Below are 22,325 nucleotides of genomic sequence, written 5' to 3' on the forward strand. Positions count from 1 at the left end.
TGTATGAGGATATGTTGCCTCACTCTATAGAAGAAAAACATTATCGCTGCATTATGCTGCTGCAGTTAAGTCAGCTCTGTCTTTCAGAAAGCAGAAAAATGCTGCATTTGGTCAACCGAGACCTTTTAATAAGCTGCTGATTATATTCAGAGACAGAAAATGTTCCAGTTCAAGTTACGAATTCAAACTTGTGATGTCGCAGTTACATTTTCACAGCCACCATGGTGCCCTTTAATTTTTTCTCATTAGTCCATTATTTTAACATTAACGCACAATCCAGTTTAAGTCTATGCACGAGTGTTCTAATCAGGAGAAATCTGTTTGCCTCAGCATTCCTCATTAATATTGTCGAGTGCTTCCAGCAGACTCCAAACCATCTTGCAACTTTAAATACTCATTTGGTTTTAAATAATGAATACAAACATGTACCCACTGGTTCTGAATAATGAATACTAACATTGCTAACAAGGTCTTTTAGGGAAGTGTACATATTGAACTTCTAAATGTCAGTGGGATCTAAATGTCAGTCCTTTAAAGCAGTGATTCTCAAAGTGGGATCCAGAGGGGGTCCTCGGTATATTCTCTCTCTTGTAAGGGGTCCTTGGCTGAAAAAAAGATGGAGAACTCCTGCTTTAAAGCAGCTTTAGACTGTCGGAGATCGACTGCACCCCATCAAGGAGTTGCTCGGCAGCATGACTGGCACAAGTCTAACACACACACACACACGTTCAAACAGAAGCTGGGCCTCAAACAGCATGTAAACCCAGACGGACGTGCCAGCATGCACGTACACTCACCATTCTATACTTACTCCATCATGCATCATAGACGTCCCGTACTCCCTTTGTCTTCCTCCCTAAATGCATTATGTACAATTAGCGATCATCCACGCAGCTCAGTGAAGACCGATGGCAAATAAAATGAACACCAGAGCTAATTTCATTTGTTTCCTCTTTCTTTTCCCCCCCTCACACAGGGTGGTATCTCTGTAGAATTAGTTTATTGTGTTACTATGAAGCCTGTAATGTTCAATAGTAAGAGACAGCTGTAGTGCACTGTCAGTTCTGATCAGCTATTATCTCAAACTTAAAGAACTTAAACTCTGTCTCTGGCTCATACAATCACATGTAAATGAATATACACTTATTTTTGCTTTAGATTCTGCTTGTGGATTTCAAACTATTTCTTTAAAGCATACATGTAACTACTAGGGCTGTCAATCAGTTAAAATATTTAATTGTGATTAATCGCATATGAATCGCACATTTTTTATCTTTTCAAAATGTACCTTAAAGGGAGATTTGTCAAGTATGTAATACTCTTATCAACATGGGAGTGGGCAAATATGCTGCTTTATGCAAATGTATGTATATATTTATTATTGGAAATCAATTAACAACACAAAACAATGACAAATATTGTCCAGAAACCCTCACAGGTACTGCATTTAGCATAAAAGAATATGCTCAAATCAAAACATGGCAAACTGCAGCCCAACAGGCAACAACAGCTGTCAGTGTGTCAGTGTGCTGACTTGACTATGACTTGCCCCAAACTGCATGTGATTATCATAAAGTGGGCATGTCTGTAAAGGGGAGACTCGTGGGTACCCATAGAACCCATTTTCATTCACATATCTTGAGGTCAGAGGTCAAGGGACCCCTTTGAAAATGGCCATGACAGTTTTTCCTCGCTAAAATTTTGCATAACTTCATAGCGTTATTTAGCCTCATTTGGAACAAGCTAGTATGACATGGTTGGTACCAATGGATTCCTCAGGCTTTATAGTTTCAGATGATACCAGTATTTTCACTCTAGCTTTTGAACTGAGCTGGCTACAACTTAAAAATCACAAGTTGCGTTAATGCATTAAAGAAATTAGTGGTGAATTATCGCTTTAACTTTGACAGCCCTAGTACCTAGACGTGCTATATTTATTTTACTTTAACTACAGTACATGTAAACATTCATGGTATGAATGCATCCATTTGTTCTCAACACCTTGCAAGCTTGGAGCATCCATTCTGCCTAATCCAGGTTTACGATTGTGTAGTTTATTTGTATGGATATCAGATCAGAAACAGGAGACTCACCTGCAACATAGGCCTCGACAAATCGACAAAAACATTTCTAGGAATACAGGAGAGATGAGCTGATTTATACTCGTGGGCTTTCACTAACAGTCACACAGCCACACAGGCAGACTGACAGGAGTAATGCACCTTCGACCCGTAGATGAGTTATACTGTTACACCCTGTATCTGTCCTTGAAGGACTCCACTGCATGCACAATAATGTTGTCCTTTAAATGCCACAACAACAGCACAGTAATAGATACTTTCCATTTTTAGTTTTTGTTAGTATCTTTGTAATCAAGTATCCTTTGTACAGTGTACAGTACATTTAGGATGGACCTCAGTGGTGATGAAAGACGTTATTCTCTGGTGCTCTGTCCACTGACATACTGTATCATAATGTGTGTGTGTCTGTAAGAGAGTGAGACAGACAGGTGCAGCCATGTGTGAGAAGGTGTTTATTTCTGTGCCTGGTCTCTGGGTTCTCCTGCTGTTTATCCACCAGCAATGTGGCCAGCATGCTGATGGCCGACTGGAGGGACTCAGCTCCGGGTCTGTTCACCACTCGGGGGCAATGGGGTGGGGACAAGGATCACACTGAGGCAAGAGTGTTTTAAATGCTCTGTTACAGTTTGTCTGAAATATTGCTTATTATAATGGGCTTAAGGATAACAGTGAGAAAGAGAAAGGACTGCAGTTACAGTACTAGATAGTATAGAAATAACAACAAAGCTTGAGATGGTGTTCATAATCTTAAAGGCTGCAGACTGTTGTCGTGGGTTTTTCTGTCTTTCATCTGAGATTACAAGGTCCAGTTCAATCTCCTCAAACAAATCCAAACCACTGATCCATCCAGCTGACGGCTCAAAACAGATATGAAACTTTGAGCCACATTCGGAGCTCACAGTCAGCCGCCAGGGCTGAGTTTCTACCCTGCTGCCTGAGGCTGAGTGCATTGTGAAGGGATAGTTTGGGTGTTTTTGAAGTGGAGTTGTATGAGGTACGAATCAATCGTCAGTTTATTACCCACAGTAGATGACGGTCGGCATGGTCTTTGCTTGGAGAAGCAGACCACACGGAAGCAAAGTAATGTACTGCTGTGGACGGAAATGTCAGCAAAACGTATTGTAGCCACATAAGAAAAAGGTCCAACAAAAAAAATAATCAATATCAATAAAAATGTACACTATATTAAGAATATTTTCACCAGTTTACCTTGCCGTGAGACAGCTATGAGGTGTATGTTTCCTACAGGGAACTGAAACTGTTATCTATGCTCTCGCCAAAGCAACCAGACTCCATTGAAAAAAACAGTAATTTTATTTTGCAGAACACAAGGTTTCTAATCTACCGCTTGTGTGTCTTTGGTGAATCCAAACTAACCATGCTGTGACTCAGAAGTAGAGTGTGTTGTTGGCGGTTCTATCCCCGTCTCCTCCAGTCCACATATCGAAGTGTCCAAGATACTTAACCCCAAATTGCTCCCGAAGGCTGTGCCATCGGTGTGTGAATGAGTATTGAGATTAGTTAGTTAGTCTAGTAATTCGTTTTTTAGGTGGCTAAAATATATTTTGCTGTTGCCCACATCCACATCAGTACATTGCTTTGCTTCTGTGCGGTAACTCCTGTCTGTTTCTCCAAACTGGGGTCCGATCGCCATCTACTATAGGTAATACACTAACTATGGATATGTACCTCATAGTACCCGACTTCAAAACACCCAAACTATCTGTTTAAAATCTCATCTTCTGTCTTTGCTGTTCCTCCAGTCACCTTTCTAAACACATTTTCATCTGACGGCAGCCTCCTGTCAGTACGTGCTCTTTCACCTCCTCCAAAACCAACCAAATTTGAATCTCAAATGAAATGCAAAATTCCCCCGGGAAAAAAAAACACAAATCAGATACCAAGCATCCAAGCAGTCAATCAGTGAGTGAAGTGACACCACTCATCTCAGAAGAAGAAACACACATACAGTGTTGAACCCTGGACAGTGTATGTGTGAACCACAGCTGTTTGAGGGGAGGATGTGAGGTTCAGCGGTGCCTGTGGAGGGCTTTCTAATGAACCTAATGTGGGAGAATTAGAGTTGACTGAGTGTGTGAGCACCAATCAAAGGCAGACTGGAGCAGGCTGATGTACGGGCTCCTCATTAACACTTTTTTCCCTCTTCTCCTTTCTACTCTGGCTAAGACAAGGCGAGGTAGCTCAGTGATGATGATAACGGCTCTCCACCAAACCTAAAACATCACCAGACACTTCACCAGGAATGTCTTACTCTTTAGCCCTCTTATTCTATAATTTACTCTATCTATCCCCACTTCTGTTGCTTTCTAACTTGTATAAATTTTCACTGCAGTGTGCCTTAACAGTCTACCTTTTGTGGAGACGACAGGCTCAGGTCATGAGGTCAAAATCATTGTAGCGTGACAGTAACAATATAAAAGTGAGGAGCTATTCCAGGAGGACAGAATAACTCCTCCACCTTCCTTATATTTGGTTTTCTCTCAACTTGTTTTTTCTCTTGTCTCTTTGCCCTCCCTGCAGAATGACTCATGGAGCGAACTCTACTCCTTCGCCCTCTTTAAGGCCATGAGCCACATGCTGTGCATTGGCTATGGAAGACAAGCCCCGGAGAGCATGTCGGACATCTGGCTGACCATGCTCAGTATGATCGTCGGAGCCACCTGCTACGCCATGTTCATCGGCCACGCAACAGCACTCATCCAGTCTCTGGACTCATCCAGACGGCAATACCAAGAAAAGGTGAGGATCTTGCTAGTGTCCTGAGTTATTTTACTGCCGGTTGTTTTCTGATTTACAGCTAATGTTGATCGTTTGGAGCAGATTAATGATCTGTTCAACCGAAGAAAGAAAAAACAACATTTTTGGATATATACCCCGTCATGCAGGTAGTTGTGGTTTTATTCAGGTTTGTCCAGGTTTTGAGATGTCCGTCTCTGAGATTTCATCAATACAATGGTGGCGAATGGAACTTTGTGTTCAAAGCATTAACTTTTCATTTAATAGTTCAACAAGAGAGAGTTAGATGAGAAGATTGATACCGCTCCCCAGCATTGAGTATAATGCTAGAGCCAGGAGGCAAGTACCTTAGCTTAGCATAAAGGCTAGCCCAGCTTTGTCAAAAGTTTAAAAAACATATGCCTATTTGCACCTTTAAAGCTCACTAATTAATGTAAAAATAACTGTGTTTCCATTCACATATTTTTATGCGCATTTTGAAATATCGCATTAGAAAAGCTGTATGGAAACGGCAAAATTATACAATACAATAAAACTTCCTCAATTGCGCAAAACTGTTCTTACGCTTGCTTGAAGTGTAAATGGATTTTGAAAAAACACCTTTGTTGAATAAATTCTGACTTAGCGAACATTTAAATCACATGACTGATTTGCTGTTTCTACAGATATTCCCATAATGTATAAATGCTTGTTTTCGTCTCTCAACATAAAACATGACCAATACTAGCTGACATGAAAGAACAAATAAAATGTGCCCAATCGAAACAAATGTCTGAAGACATCTCTCCATTTTTCTATCGTAGATGGTTAGATGACCTGCCGACTTGTTTTGTTTCCGGTTCGCAACCTCTTCTTCTTCTACTCTGTTTACCGGCGAATTACAGCCATGCGTAGCCTATAGCGCCGACTTCTGACCAAACTACGCTGTAGCCGAGTTTATTCGCTCCAAATCAGTTGACGGAAACGCACCTAAGACATGTCAAAGGTTCACTTCAAATTTGCTTGACAATCAAATGGAAACACGGCTAGTAACAAGTTGTGTTTTTGCAGGGAGTTACGTGCAGTAAGAATTTCTTCCAGGCAAACTGTTTCCCTCTGTTTCCACCTGCTTCTACAAAACTATAATAATCTGTTCCTGGCTCTATAGCTTCATATGTAATAGACAGACATGAGAGTGGTATCATCTGAGAAGATAAAGCCAGCAGCAGCATCTCTTTTCAGAAACAATTTCCTGGTTACTCTTCTGTAATCCACAGTCTGTGCTGTAAACACTCGTCATTAGAACTACCTTCTACCGGAGAAATAATCCCCATGAAAACTGTGTGTTCTTTGGATTATCCAGAGTTACTGGGACACTTTCTCTGGAAAGAGATGTTGCTGCTGATATTTTTTCAATTCCTTTTGTCAATGGTGTGAGCACCACCACTGTATGAAAACCCAGAAACGGATATCTCAAAAATGAAATCTTAACATATCTAAAATGTGATGAGATAGCTCAAGTAAGGTGTGTTGTTTTTGTCATTTGGGTGAACCATCCCTTTAAACTCAAACATATCTGAGTAAATAATACAGCCTGCTGGCTTTTATGGAGAAGAATAATTGAAAAAAAGGAGGGATGGTGTTACTATAGTCTATTTTTAGGTCACTGGTGAAATAAATCAGAGGGTAGCTACAGGATTACCTTACCCGTACCCAGGTGGCCCCTCTATCTAGAGCATGGCAACCCGCCATAAGGAGACTCAATAAGGAGATTAATCTACAGTGCTCGTCCTTTACGATGCGAATACGGTTATCACATCTGATGTGAACAGCGAGGGTTTGCTCTTTTGATTTCAACAAACTTTGATAGGAACAGCATCTGTCCTATCAGTTCGATATTCACTGCTGCAGCTCGCTGGGCCTCCTCGGCCCGCCTGAGGGTCTCCGTATGACGGCTGATCAAAGCTTTCAGCGCGTGCAGGCCGGCGAGGTGAGCACACTCCTGCTTTATAAGGCCACGGTGTCAGCGGTGCTCTGCGTCTTGTTAGCTTCCTTAGATCCTGCATGATGTGGAGATGTCTTATGCTATCTATCACTCGAACACGTGCATGCAGACACGCACACCAGAGTGATCGGTCAAGCTTTGTTGTTCAGTTGAAGCCTCTGGCCAGTGTTTAGAACAAAGGGTGATCAGGTTTACGTCTCTCTTATTGAGTCATGTGCTGTTTTGGCCCCAACATGTAGCTGTTTATGTTATTCCCTGAGGCTTTGTTGTGCATCATGTTGAAGAGATAATCATCTTGCTCTACTTTCTAGGTCATGATATACCAGTGAGCATCCATGATGATGTTTATAGCAGACCAGCACTCCTGTGAGAGGGGCTGTGGTGGTATTTAAAAAGTAATGAAGCTACTGTATACTGTATATGTATATGTGTCAGATTCGTGAGCATGTAAATGCAGCAGGGAATGGCTACATTATCAATGGATCTGGGGTACACCATTCATAATTACTGTGCATACTCAACTCCATGTATAACTGTATACAGTAGATACACATGAACACATAACAGGTCGATGTTGTGTTTCACCTCAGTGATGTCAAAGCATCATTTAAAGGGTTGTTTTTTACACAAAATACAAAAGTATTCTGCCACCATCACAATACAATGTTGAAAGGAATTTTGTTTGTGGTGCTTACAGCATTATTAATTACATTTAAAAATTCAACAGATACCTCTCTTTTCAGAAACAATGATATTTTTTGGGGGGTTTTCCAACTATAACAAACATTACATATTAATTAGGGCTGTCAAAGTTGACGCGATAATAACGCGTTAACGCAAATTTGGTTTAACACCACTAATTTCTTTAACGCAGGTTGTACCGGGCTCAGTTTTAAAGCCATAGTGAAGATACCGGTATCATATGAAACTAGAAAACCTGAGGAATCCACTGGTACCAACCATGTCATAGAAGCTTGTCGCAAAGGATTCTAAATAACGTTGCAAACTTACGTTATATTTTGGCGAGAAAAAACTGTCATCGGCATTTTCAAAGGGGTCCCTTGACTTCTGACCTCAAGATATGCAAATGAAAATGGGTTCTCTGGGTACCCACGAGTCTCCCCTTTACAGGCATGCCCACTTTATGATAATCACATGCAGTTTGGGACAAGTCATAGTCAAGTCAGCACACTGACACACTGACAGCTGTTGTTGCCTGTTGGGCTGCAGTTTGCCATGTTATGATTTGAGCATATTTTTTATTCTAAATGCAGTACCTGTGAGGGTTTCTGGACAATATTTGTCATTGTTTTGAGTTGTTAATTGATTTCCAATAATAAATATATACATACATTTGCATAAAGCAGCATATTTGCCCACTCCCATGCTGATAAGAGTATTAAATACTTGACAAATGTCCCTTTAAGGTACATATTGAACAGATAAAGATATCATTTTATAGTTTTTGACACTTGTTTTTTTCCACTTCAAGCGCTGCTTTGGATAAACCGCATACTTCACTGTGAACAGTTTTCAAAAACGTTTTACTTCTTGTACTCCCTTCTTACTTATCACATGAACTTTGCTGACATGTTGTATGGGATTTGAACCCGAGACCCTCAGACAGTGATTGTACTTGTTCAGTCAGCGGCCTCGGATCTGTAGACTGTCCTTCCCAAAGAACTCAGACTCACTAATTCAGTACCATCTTTTAAATCTCAAAATACCCTCTCATAGTCTTGCTTTTATGTAATTGCCTTTTGATCTTGCCAACTTTTTAGCCTTGTGTTTCCCCATGCATTTTCTTTAAATCTAATTTCTAAAGTACTTTTCCTTTTGATCATGTTTTCTATTTTTATATCTTCATTGTGTTTCATTCTTCATTATTTTGTCCTTAATTATTTCATTCTTGCCTTTATGCTTTCCTGTAAGGAACTTTGTAAACTTTGTTAAGTTAAGTGCAATTTTCAAAGTTTCTTATTTCCTTATTATCTCTGCAAAGAAGGAGGTTATATTATTGGGTCCGCCTCTGTTTGTTAGTGAGCAGGAACTTCTCAAAAAGTTATCAGCAGATTTTGAAGTGTTTGGCAACAATCTTGATCCAATTGCACTACCAGCTGGCCATTTATAACATTTCAAAGTATTCTCATGCAATGATTCGTATGATATCTAACAACACGGTTATTCTTCCTTTTTCGTTTGTTTTCCTACAAATGTCCAGCAGCACGTGTTAATTTCCGCTCGTTACATGCATAGAGTCTTTTCAAAATAAACTTCCATCTTAACAGGAAACAACTTACTTAGGTTTAGACAATAAAACTACTTAGTTAGGTTTAGGAAAATATCGTGGTTTGACTTAAAATAACTACGGGAGTGGAGTGGCGTTACTTAAGTGCATAAGTTAGGTGACAAATACATCAATGTTGACTTCTGGTTTCACACGGGAAACGATATTCGGGTTGCCTGGGCGAAAGTCTGGTATTTTTAGATCCATACATCCACCCCAACCTCCTCTCTTTATAATTCCTGGTTCACGATTATGTTTATTACACAAATTGATTTTGTCCGACAAATTACAGTGCATTACTTTTCATAGGTATAGCTACGAACAGTGTAGGAGACCAGCCTGAACAATTTGCCTCATAACTTCTGACCCGTGGTCGTGTCAAGACGATAAGATTTGCAAATACTCTCGCAAGACAACCTATCAATTTGAAGTCAATGCCTAACCCCAACTGTCTCGCGAGAGTTCAGGTCGCAAATCGCGGGTTACCATCTAGACATGACCCTGACTATTGACTGTATATAAGAAGTGTAGCACACTGACCCTGACCTGTAAGCCGTAGAACAATACTTCTTGTTTCCTGTATTTTTTGGTTCAAGCCAAATTGATCAGTAAAGGCCACGCCTATCTCTGTCTAAACAGATGCTACACCATTTTCAGTTTTTTTAATCAATCCTCCTACAAATGTCATCCAGTCTTCACCTAATTTGGTCTGTAAGTTAGTTGGATGAACCTGAAAAGAAGTTGCGGTACAAGTATACTGTAACTGTTTTCCAGATGGGCTATTTGACATTAATGCCATCAGTCTAAAGGACGTCCTCTTGCAGCGAGCTCAGAGACTAAAGAGAAAAATTGAGAGAAAGGGCAAATGAGCTGCTGGGTCTTTGCTGGAGTCTCTGTTTTGTGTCAGCTATGTGTCTCTGTACTCTGTCAGTGGTGTGACGTCTGCAGCAATCAGTTCCTGCCATCAGTCTCATTCTCCTCTTCTTCCGTGAAGCACAACAGTGAAATAATGAACAGAGCGGCAACACCCTGCCAGGCTAGACTCGGACAACTCATCCAACATGCCGACCCTCTCCAGTCCCCCATGACTGTTTGTTCATCATTAACCGACGAACTGAACCATGCTGGACCGCCGTCCGCAATAAATAGCGCCAGCAGATAATAGGCTGGAGACAGAGATATGGGTTGAAACTGGCCAGTCTGACGAAATAGATTCTTTGTCTAAGATAATGTAAATGCTTGCGACAGCATGGACTTGTATTGACATAACGCAGAGTAAACAGTTCACATCACGCTCAGCGCTGAGACAGAAGTGTCATAATAGCTCCAGCACTAAGCATCGTCTCCTGTCTGCATGCAGAGACCTCACCGACCAAAGGGACATGTTTACTGTGGACTCAATAGTTAGACAAAGCATGCAGCTATTGTTTCTGCTTTATCAGAATGGACACATGTTGTTTGGTTAGTGGCGTGTTTAGGAACAGGAGTATAAATAGAGACACACACAGTAAATGTGAGATAAGAGAGGGAGATATTAATGAAAAAGACTGTAAAGCTGTGGTTCCCCGACTGTCAACAGTTGTTTTATACAGTTGAATTGTCAGCATTTAGGTCGGTTTGCCTCCGTAATACTACCACTGGACTTTTCAACCATTTATTCATTACTTTTAGCTAATTCTTTAACCTGTTTATTTATTACTTTTTCACTTATTTATCCATTACTTCTACATAATTCTTTAACCTGTTTATTCATATACTTTTAGCTAACTTTCAACTGTTTCAACTATTGATCTTACTTTTAACTAATTATTTCACCTGTTTATTTATTACTTTTAGCTAATTATTTCATTTTTTATTCATTAATTTAGCTAATTATTTCATTTATTCATCAATTACTTTTAACTAATTATTTCATTTATTTATCCATTACCTTTAGTTAATTATTTCATTTGTTTATTAATTACTTTTAATTAGTTATTTAATTTGTTTATCCATTACTTTTAGCTAATTATTTCATTTGTTTATTAATTACTTTTAACTAATTATTTTATTTATTTATCCATTACTTTTAACTAATTATTTAATTTATGTATCTGTTACCTTCAGCTAATTATTTCATTTGTTTATTAATTACTTTTAACTAATTATTTAATTTATTTATCCATTACTTTTAACTAGTTATTTAATTTGTTTATCCATTACTTTTAACTAGTTATGTAATTTGTTTATCCATTACTTTTAACTAGTTATGTAATTTGTTTATTCATTACTTTTTGCTAATTATTTCTCATCCATTACTTCAGCTAACTATTTCAACCATTTCTACATTACATTTAGCTATTTCACCTGTTTATCCATCAATTCTAGGCAATTATATCAACAGTTTGCCTATTAAACTTTCATTAAATGTTCTCTCTCAGTTAACTATTTACACCATGATGACACCATGACTTTTAGCTATACGTCTCTACTCGCTTGCTTACTAGTTTTCATGCATTCTCTGTGTCAAGGTGTTGTTAAGGTGTTGCATCTGGCTCAGGTTGATGAGAGGTATAGTGCAGCCTATTGTAGCTGCTAGTTTCCTGGTTATTGTGACACATTTATACACCAGTTTGTGATCCCGTGTGGATGGTTATTTTCCTCCTAAACACAAATATGCACATACATACATACATATATTTCTTAAATCAAATTACAATTTCTATTTTTCCAAATTACTGAAGCCACTCTACAATCTTTCCACATACCCCCTTGGAAACTGCAGAAGTACCTGCTGGAATACAAGTACCCCTAGTTGGGAATCACTGTAGAGCATCTCTGTTCTCAAGAAACGTTAACATTTTGAAACATGTAGGAATATGATGTGGAGAGTGTACAATACGGTGTACAGGTGTGTCTCCACAAACGGTATTATTACAGTAACAATGAGGCAGCGACAGCAGCTTAGCGTTTCCTTTGTTATCCCCTCCTTCACGTTGAGGTGACTGGTGCCTTCATCCCGTGTTTCTCCACAACACTCCTCCCATCTCCAGCCCTCCCCTGCTTCATATGTCCATTCGCCCTTGACTGTTGGGCAATACACCATCTGCCAGTGGACACCGCACATGGACAGAGGGCATTAGCCATTATGTAACTGTAACTCCCGCTCCTCCTCCCCTATCACTTCCTCCCCCTTCAAGAGCAATAGAGCAACGTGTCCGAATAACGGTGAGAGAAGGGAGATTTGATGAGCAGTGATCCACTGGGCCTACCTGCGTCTCCGACACTTCAAATCAATCCATCAAATTTAATTCAAGGGTGCAGTTACTTGCTTGCTCCTTCTGGAGCTTTCAACCACATCTCATAGTTGAAAGTGAGTCAGATACGGTTGAAACCTCCAGAAACAGCTAGTAAGATTATTTTTTTTTATCAGCCACTATCTCCAGGGTCAAGAATGTAGTTTCACGCTTCACCTGAAATTTATTTGAGTTGGGTGTTTTCTCTTATATAAAGAGGGTTCAAACCAACTGATTTCTCCATTTATGCAACACATTTATAGCCTTATAGCCACTATATGAAGATATGTTTTTCATGATATATAGGTTCTGTAAAAATATTGCGATGGAATACGTTTTTGTTTGTAGAAAGGTAAAATAAGTTGTAGTCTAGATGTAGCTTGAAGCTTTCTTAGTGGTCTCAATTGTCAGTTTTTGATTTTACCACTGGGGGCGCTAAAGTCATACATTTTCAAATTCTTCACATACAGTGGCTTTAAAGGGGCCAAAGATTTAGTATTGCACTTTCATAAAGTAAGGAGACTCATAATAATTTCATAAATAATGGTCCACATTGAAAAGGACTATTATTTTAAGAAAAATGTTTAATTTCTCTGTAGGGTCCTTTCCATATTGTTGTCAGACACTTATAATAAAAATCAGAGCCTGAGTGTCAATCAGTGACAAAAACAACAACTTTTAGTGGACGTACACTGAATGTGAGGAGTTGCCCTGAGCGATTACATCACAGCCTGTTTAGCGGCTGCAGCGTTCTTCCTCAATATTGGACCAATCTCAAAAATTCTTGTCCCCATTTGTCACTTAGACACAAAAACATGGGAAAAATTATGAAGGCTTGAAAAAATAAATTAATAAATAAAAAATAAATGGAAAAATAAAATAAATACATTTGTAATATAAATATATATATATATATATAAATTAATAAATAAAATAAAAGGCATAATTAAACAGAAGATTAAATAAATAAGATAATTAATACAAAGATAAATAAAGCAAATTAAAACAGAAATATCAACTTATGTCACTTTTTATCAATTAATTAACGGCTACATTTAATTTTAATGTTATTTTTCCTACATTTAATGATATATTTATATATGTGTTTATCGAGCCATTATTTATTTATTTATATTTGATTTTGGCAGGATCCGTTCTCCATAGAAAATAGGGTTCAGGTTTAAAAATATAAAATTGACCCTTTAATATACAGTAGGACATAAAAATAGAGGTTTTTCTTTCTTTAAACCTTTCTGACATATTTATTCAGTTCCCCCATGACTTCATCAACACACACATTAGTAATGTAGTGAGTGCATGCGCCGGTGTGTGTGCGCCTAAGGTGTGTCTGTGTATGTGTGTTTATCTCTGTGGGTCTGTCTCCGTCAATCAGTGAGCTAAACTTTAGCTCACTGATTGACGGAGCTAAAGGATACTGCTGAAGTCAACTGGGGTTTTATCCACGCAGGACATCACACACACACACACACACACACACACACACACACACACGCACACGCATGCGCACACACACACACACACACACACACACACACGCACACACACACACACACACACACACACACACATACACACACATACACAGATATAGGACTTGTCACATCCTGAGCCCTGACGCTCAGTGACATGGCCCATTAATAGGAGGGCCAATTCAATTTCTCCCTTCCCTCTGTGGCGGCTTACAGTGACAGCCATGCATCATGCTCGCAAGCCACCAACTAGGAGCTTTATGTCCCATAAAAAACCCTCCGTGCTGCCCCTTAACTAAGCCCACAGGCAGAGAGGAACAGATTGGATTTCAGAAATGTAATGCATTTGTTAGTTTTATATAAGTATCCTACTGCAGGAGGGTCTAAGTCCAGTCTTATCTGCATCCCTGGCTACACAGTTTGATTTTATAAAATGGACACTGCATTATTAATACAATATAAGAGGATGTTATCGGTGTCAGACATGTTGTATTTGCTTGTGTTGAGACTTGCCATCTTGGAGGGTAAGTATTAATTTGTATAACTGCGTATCTGGCTATAAACATGGGGATTTCTTCATCAGTTCTATGTCTTTAAGTGTGTTTTGTGGGTTATTGAGTGTGGCTCAGAGCATTAACTGACAGTTCAGGGTGCCAGACACCCGTCATCTCTCATCATCCTTTAGAACATGACCATGTGGTAACACAGCATGCTTTTTGGATTTCCAAAATATATCTACTTGATACTTTTCTAACATTCAGCTTCACTACAACTGTGTCTTACTCCAAATGTTGTTGGGCGAGACACTCCAGGCAGAAACATAATGTTTTCATGCACTGGTCAATTTTGAGATTTCGAGCTATTTTGCTTCCATGACAAGTCCTCTTAACGACTAGTGGAAAGAAAACAACCTTAATACCAGGGCTGTCAATCAATTAAAATATTTAATTGCGATTAATTGCGAATTAATCACACATTTTGTATCTGTTCAAAATGTACCCTAAAGGGAGACTTGTAAAGTATTTAATACTCTTATCAACATGGGAGTGAGCAAATATGCTGCTTTCTGCAAATGTATGTATGTATTTATTATTGGAAATCAAATCAAAGCAACACAAAACAGTGACAAATATTGTCCAGAAACCCTCACAGGTACTGCATTTAGCATAAAGAATATGCTCAAATCATAACATGGCAAGCTGCAGCCCAACAGGCAACAACAGCTGTCAGTGTGTCAGTGTGCTGACTTGACTATGACTTGCCCCAAACTGCATGTGATTATCATAAAGTGGGCATGTCTGTAAAGGGGAGACTCGTGGGTACCCATAGAACCCATTTTCATTCGCATATCTTGAGGTCAGAGGTCAAGGGACCCCGTTGAAAATGGCCATGCTAGTTTTTTCTTGCTAGAATTTAACGTAAGTTCGGAGCGTTATTTAGCCTCCTTCGCAACAAGCTAGTGTGAAATGATTGGTATTAATAGATTCCCGCTACAACCAAAAAAACGCAAGTTGCATTAATGTGTTAAAGAAATTAGTGGCGTAAAAACGGATTTGCGTTAACGTGTTATTATTGTGTTGACTTTGACAGCCCTAGTTTTTACCCTATTCACCTGCAGTGTTTCCCCTTAAGAAGTGAGCAGATGCCGTTTGATTGTTTTTTCCGTCCCACTGACTTTGAGTGACGTGGTCACTAATCAAAGTCTAACGCTGAGAAAATCAGAAAGTCAATAAAACTCAACTCCTTCAACAAACACTTTTAAAGAAGTGGAACGAGAGACAGAGATGTCATTTCAGTTTAGTTTACTGCCACACACTGAATCCTGAGGGAGGAAACACAGTTAATAGGAGCCGCCCAGTTTATCCCCACGCTTGATTGAATGAGCTGGATACTCTGGACGTCGGCTGCATCTTTATTGTTTCTGACACACAACAAATGGGGAGGAATTTGCCACGTTTAAGTGAAATTGCTTTAGTACCTTTAGGTTTTGCTGGGTTAGTTTGGATAATCCCCTTTTATGTCCTAAACAATTTGAAAAGAAAATTCAGATTATTGTTGTTTGGATTATGTGTTTACTTTCAAGATGTGCTAGAAATCTGAAAAGATGGCTGAGGATGACACCTTGTAAGGTTTTCATTTAGTGCTGCCATGGCTTTTCATGCTAAATGAACCATGACCCGAGCAATTAATCAACACTGAATGAGATTCAGATTAAAATTGGTTGACGTAAGAAAGAAAAGGATGCAGTACATTGTTTTTGCAGATGTAATTTCATAATGTAGTTCATTAAAGTAAGTGATCCACTTGGATTTTCATATTGTCATATACTGTATACGGTCATGTTGTACTGTATCAGGCTGGTCTCATACACTGTTCGTAGCTATACCTACAAAAAGTAATGCACTGTAATTCGTGTTTGTGTATCTCACAAATCAGTTTGTGTAATTCATTTAATTGTCAACCAGGAAATATGAAGAGCGGCGAACGCTGTGTTGGGAGGAGGTCGGAGTGGATGGGTGGGTCTAAAAATACCGAACATTCACCCAGGAGACCGGCGTTCATGTCCCGTGTGAAACCAGAAGCCAACGTTGATTTATTTGTCACGTAACTTATGTACTTAAATAACGGCACTTCCCGCCACAATGTTATGTTAAGACAAACCACGATCTTTTCCTAAACCTAACTAAGTAGTTTTGTTGCCTTAACCTATGGAAGTTGTTTCCTGTAAAGACGGAAGTTTATTTTGTGTTGCTGGACATTCATTAGAAAACTAACGAAGAAGGAGGAATAACTTTTTCGTAAGATATCATACGAACCTTTGTATGAGAATACATTGACTATATACTGTACATGTGTATGTCAAATTTATATGTGTAGTTTATACATCACACTGGAGAACAGTCTGATACTGGACAATCATTGGGCAAAAGTGCCTTAGCAAGACTTACCTTGCACGGCAGCTGGATTCTCGCAATACCACGCGGAAATCCATCTTGTCAGGCTTCAAGTAATGCGTTTTGTGTCTGAACCTCAGTGGTTCGGACCAATCAGCATCCTGTGAGGAGATACTGGTAGCTACAGGCGAGGTTTAAGTGTGTGTGACGACACAGAGATGTTCGTTCTAAACAACAATGGTGGCTCCAAAAGAGGTTAGTGTAGCTGCAATAGCATCAGTTATATCACAACTGGAGAGAATTTCTTCATCGAAAGAAGGGCAAAAAACAGCACCGAAGGCTTTTCTCGAAAAGATGTTTTCTCTCTTCTCCCAACTGGCTTCAGCAAGAGTTTGATTGACAGATGGTTCATCCAATCACCTGCCAAGTATTTTTTGAAAGTTCCTGCCTTTTTCCAACAGTTTCCAACGACGGCTTCTCAGATGATTCTGTGAAACAAACCATCTGGAGTGTCAGGTCAGAAAGAGACAGGGAAAGGTGAAAGTTTTTTCATTGGTAAAAAACACCCAGTGCTTTATATTATGGAGAGAAAATCCTCCTGTAGGGAAACAAAATGAATGATGTCCCACCATGACAGCTACTATGTGCTACATAAAGGATATTGTGATTTGCTGTGCCACCCAAGCCATCAGGGTCAAGCCTTAATTTTCTTCTCTAACCCATATGTCACCTTACCGTGTGACACAATATCATTTCCTGTACAGGGAGCCATCCTATCCCATGCATGTGTCATCGACTGTTACAAGCAAGGTCATAGTCGCCGCCCCCGCTGGTCCTCCATACAGGATGTGTCCTTATAAATCGTGACTATCTGGTCAAAACTCACAAGCAGGAAGGTATCAGCACTCTAGATGATTAAAGTGATGGGTGTAGTATACAGGGGCGGAGCTGGAGGATAGCTTCTGGGGCTCCAATGTTTTCTCAAAAGCTCTGGATCATTTAGGTTTTTAAAATACCTTTCACCTTTGTGGCACTTCGGCATTGGCTCACTTTTAAAACCAGAATGTTGCCCACTGCTATTCCCTAAAGAAAACTAATGTAATTGAATGAATGTTCTTCTGTTGGCCTAATATTCAATTCAGAGTATTGAAGACCACAAATCCAGATTATTATTGCATGGATTCAAATGTAGCAGATACTACTACTCCAGCATAGTATAACAAAAACAGGTTTCAAGATTAGTAATGCCATTTATGCCAAATTCCTACCCTATACCTATGTATGTCATGTAACTTGAGAATAGTAACATCAGACAATTTTTGACTTTTTTAGGTGGCAGGAGTAAAACTTATTCATCCTCAACATTTGAAGTATGTTTTCAGAATGATGAAGACAGTTGGAGAACAACAAGATACAAAATAGGATGTAGGTTCTACAGCATGATGTTTTCCTTGGGACCTATCATGTTTTTCCCAAGTGGTGCACAGATTTTTAGATTTTTCTATTATCAAATGGCTTGAAATATAGTGCATATAGCTGCTGTAAATGGAAAACAAATCTCCACGGAGGAACATGCCCCTGGACCCCACTTAGGTTTGAACTGAACCCCGAAGGATTACACCGTCTAGCGTCGCCTCTGGTAGTATGTACACACAGGCAGCTAAAGATCTCTGTTATATCTATCGCACTTTGTTGTATTTCATCACCTCAGTTAATACATATGTCTTTCTGAAGGATTCTATTGGTCATCTAGTCACTTAATGAGATACAGATGGGTGACAAATTAAAGGAGAAAACAAAAGAATGTGACTTTGTAAGTTGTTGAGGCATCACAAGCCTCCAGTGATTGTTGACTCCAAGTCTCACCACTCATATACTGTATCGCATATGATTCTCATCATTACTCATCAAATCATTCACTGACCCTTTGTGCCATGTATGGAGGTATCTGTTTGTTCTTCCACTCATTCATTCAGGTTTTTCCTCTCATTTGTCATCTGTGGCTGATGAACTTTTTGGCTTGACCATTTTTTAGTTTATCCCAGTGATAATTGAAAGGTTTTCATCAGCAAACTTTTATTTTGTCATATTCAGTTTTTGTCTAACATGTTATTATACAGTTAAAGGTTAAAACAATGAAAACTGACAGCCACGAAACCTATAACTTCAAAGGTAGAAGGCAAAAGAATTACAACTCTGCTGATTAATATAGACGTTGCAAAACCACAGGTGAGCTGAAAACAACAACAGCTTTGCTTGACGGGATGCAATCAATTTCCTTTTCACTGGCAGTACGTGGCATTGTAAGGCTGTTTCCTAACCATCCTATTTGAGTTCTGTTTAGAAGATTTGAGCTGTGTCTTGTTGTATCTTGTGGTGTGTTATTGAACAGGGGAGGTTCTCCTTTGACCCTCTGCTTGAAATCTACACTCATCCAATTGACAGTTTATTCCACAGAGGGATGACTCACACTGCTTAACACACACAAACACACAAACACTTGGGAGAGAGAGAGAGAGAGACCTTACGTAACAATTTAAAGCTGTTCCAACAACAGGGCCACGTGGATTTGTTGCACAGTATTGACCACTGTTCTAAAACAGCTTTTTGTCCATGAAAAGCTGATTCATTCATATTAAGGCTGTGTGTCAGAGGTAGAGCGAGTCGTCCACTAATCGGAAGATCGGCGGTTCGATCCTCGGCTCATCCAGTCCGTATGTTGAAGTGTCCATTCAAATGGAAAGCAGGAGAAGCAGTCGCCCAGTGCATGGTGGGGGTGTTGCAGCGAGTTGGAGAGAGTCTGTATGTGCATAAAGTTGAAAAATCTCAACTTTATGCAAATGAGCCCGTCCAGCGCAATGCGTCCAGCTCACGAAACTAAGACCAAGCTGACCAACTAAGCGATCTAGTTCTAAAATGAAACAAGATTCAGCAGTGGCATTGCCTCAAATGTCTTCAGGAGTAGATTTTGGTGGATTGTTTCGACGGAACAACAGAGTTTATGAACAGGCTGCCATGTTGTTTCCTGTTTGAAACAGCGATCAGAGGACCAGGGACCAATGAGATGCATTCCACGATAGGGTACGTCACCACTTCAGCGGCCAGTTGAGTAGAGCAACACGTCCTCTAGTGTGCTGATCTGGTGGAAATGTAGCGTTATCTGCGAAAAAGCGGCACACTTTTTTGGAACCAGGTCGATTTTCTGAGCTTCCGCATCGTGAATAAAGACATCAGTTGAGTTGCACCAATATTTATGAAACAACAACTCAGAGGCTTTGTAGTCAAAACCAAGACGGCAAACTTTATTAGTCCTTTCAACCTTGACAAAGGCAGCACAGACCAGATCCACTCCTTCCGTTCTTTATCTTTCACAATAAAAGCCCTAGACATATAATATTCGCAGGCGAATATTTCGCATTTTCGCGTTGTTTATTCGTCACGCCCCCGGTGTGTAAAGGCCTTTACTCCTGCACGTTTGTTTTTTTTCACCCAATGAGACTTTGGCTTTTTTATGGTATACCAGTTGTTCTGCATCTTTTTGGAGTGTTAGCGAATCTGCTGCTGATATAACAGGAAGTGAACCGCTCTCCACTATTTTCCGGGGTTATCTTGTTGGCCTATTGTTCATATGCACAACTCACGTGACCATTTTTTCTCACCCTCAGGATGTTGTTTACAGGAAGGCAGTGATGTGTGAAACCAGCCATACAATGTGCCATCTTCCTGGTATGAATAAAACAAAGCCAAAAGCCATTTGTGTACCGTGAATGGGGAATAATAGCGAGAGATTTATTCCCCAATTGACACAGTGCCATCATGCAATTCCACCTCGCAGCAGAAGCTATACAGTAAATCCAGCGGCTGCTATTTTCACAGGGAATCCAGGCATGAAATGTGTTATGGAGCGTCATAATGAGTTGAGAGAAGTGGACATTCGGGCTGCATTTGATGCAGATAAACATAACGGCGGCGAACAATATGTAATGGTGTGAATCACTTGGGTGAGCAAACACAATGTGCTGCAGCTTACCTCCATTTTCAGCTCTTTTTTTCTCGCCACATAGTTACATATTTATCAATTCCAACATAAATAACAAACATCTTCCTCTCTCAGAATAGTAACCCGAGTACACAAATGCCCACTGGTTCCATTTAATTATTTACCTGCGTCTTCTTTTTCTCAACTTCACAGATCATGGAAGAGTTGTTTTTATATGTTTTACTCATGAAAACACAGAACAATGATAAGATATGTTTTCCCTGTGGAAAGATATTTTCTGTGCATTTGTCCCTTCAAAATGAAGCATTTAGTACACCAAAGTACAGAGAGAGTGGATAAGATGTCTTTCTTCTCTAAAGACAGTAGAGCGTGATGAATCCTCAAGGGCTTAACAGAGCTGTCATGTTTCCTTAACGGCATCATCACCGTTTTCCTTCCATAGCTACAAGGTATAAATGGGTCACAGGATCTTCATGTTTGCAGAGCTGTACATCCCAGTAACTGCACACATGAACACTACAGCTGATGAGACACACTGAGAAAAAGTATTATTGAGTATAGATAAGAAATGTGTGATGTCCCCGCAGCTGCTGATCGGATACAACTTCTCTTCCCGTCACAATTAACAAAAGCTGAATCCTGATTTGATCGATTTCTGCTTCTGTTTCTCCTCACTGCTGTCTCCTCTCTCCATCCTCCAGTACAAACAAGTGGAGCAGTACATGTCGTTCCACAAACTACCGGCAGAGTTCCGACAGAAAATCCATGACTACTACGAGCACAGATACCAGGGCAAGATGTTTGATGAAGAGAGCATCCTGGAGGAGCTTAATGAGCCTCTGCGAGAGGTATGAAAACACCAAAGCATCCACTGTAATGTGCTCATTCAACCACAAACACACACACACTTCTCAACTCTCCACCGACTAAGTGGACTGGAATGAATTCATTGTACTGTAATGCTCAGCTACTGTCTCTTTTTCAAAACAAAGACAAACCCAGTTGTTAAAAACGTTAATTTCCAGCCTTCTCTGTATTGATTTACTCATTAACTGTTGTCAATTTACTTACTAGTTTACCAGTTTCCACTGTAAAATAACTAGGTTTTAAAAGAAAGGAACAGATGGGTTTAAAGTGATTTTCACTTTTCATTGTCACTTTATGTACCCACGCACTGAAGAGTTGTTTTTCCTGCTGCCAGTGACGCTGTTTACTGCAGTTTACAGTAAACAATGTCCTCTTGCTTCAAGGACAGCTCAAAGTACGCTTCAGGTAAATGATGAAAAAAATAGGGAGAATACTCAAATGAGCTGTGTGTGGGTCCCTGAAGGTAATTAACGGTTAAACGTGTACATGAATGTTTGTTCAGGAAATGTTTTTTTTGTTATCTGATTATCTAACCCTTTTCAAATGTTAAAGGAACAGTGTGTAACATTTCGGGGATCTATTAGCAGAAATATGATACAACATTCATAACTATGTTGTGTATAATCACCTGAAACTGAAAATCGTTGTTTTCGTTAGCTTAGAATGGGCGCTTCATATCTACATAGGGAG

General features: G+C 39.6%; 1 protein-coding gene across 1 annotated transcript in view; it reads left to right on the forward strand.

The window, feature by feature from the left end:
• The window catches only part of hcn2b (hyperpolarization activated cyclic nucleotide-gated potassium channel 2b), a 61,126-nt gene that overhangs the window by 22,450 nt on the left and 16,351 nt on the right, over positions 1-22,325 (forward strand). The window contains exons 4-5 of the mRNA XM_037771010.1: positions 4,623-4,841; positions 21,470-21,616. Coding sequence (XP_037626938.1) covers positions 4,623-4,841; positions 21,470-21,616 — 366 coding nt within the window. The remainder of the gene's footprint in view (positions 1-4,622; positions 4,842-21,469; positions 21,617-22,325) is intronic.

The sequence above is a fragment of the Sebastes umbrosus genome, chromosome 5 (genome assembly GCF_015220745.1).
Source record: "Sebastes umbrosus isolate fSebUmb1 chromosome 5, fSebUmb1.pri, whole genome shotgun sequence".
Taxonomy (NCBI): domain Eukaryota; kingdom Metazoa; phylum Chordata; class Actinopteri; order Perciformes; family Sebastidae; genus Sebastes; species Sebastes umbrosus.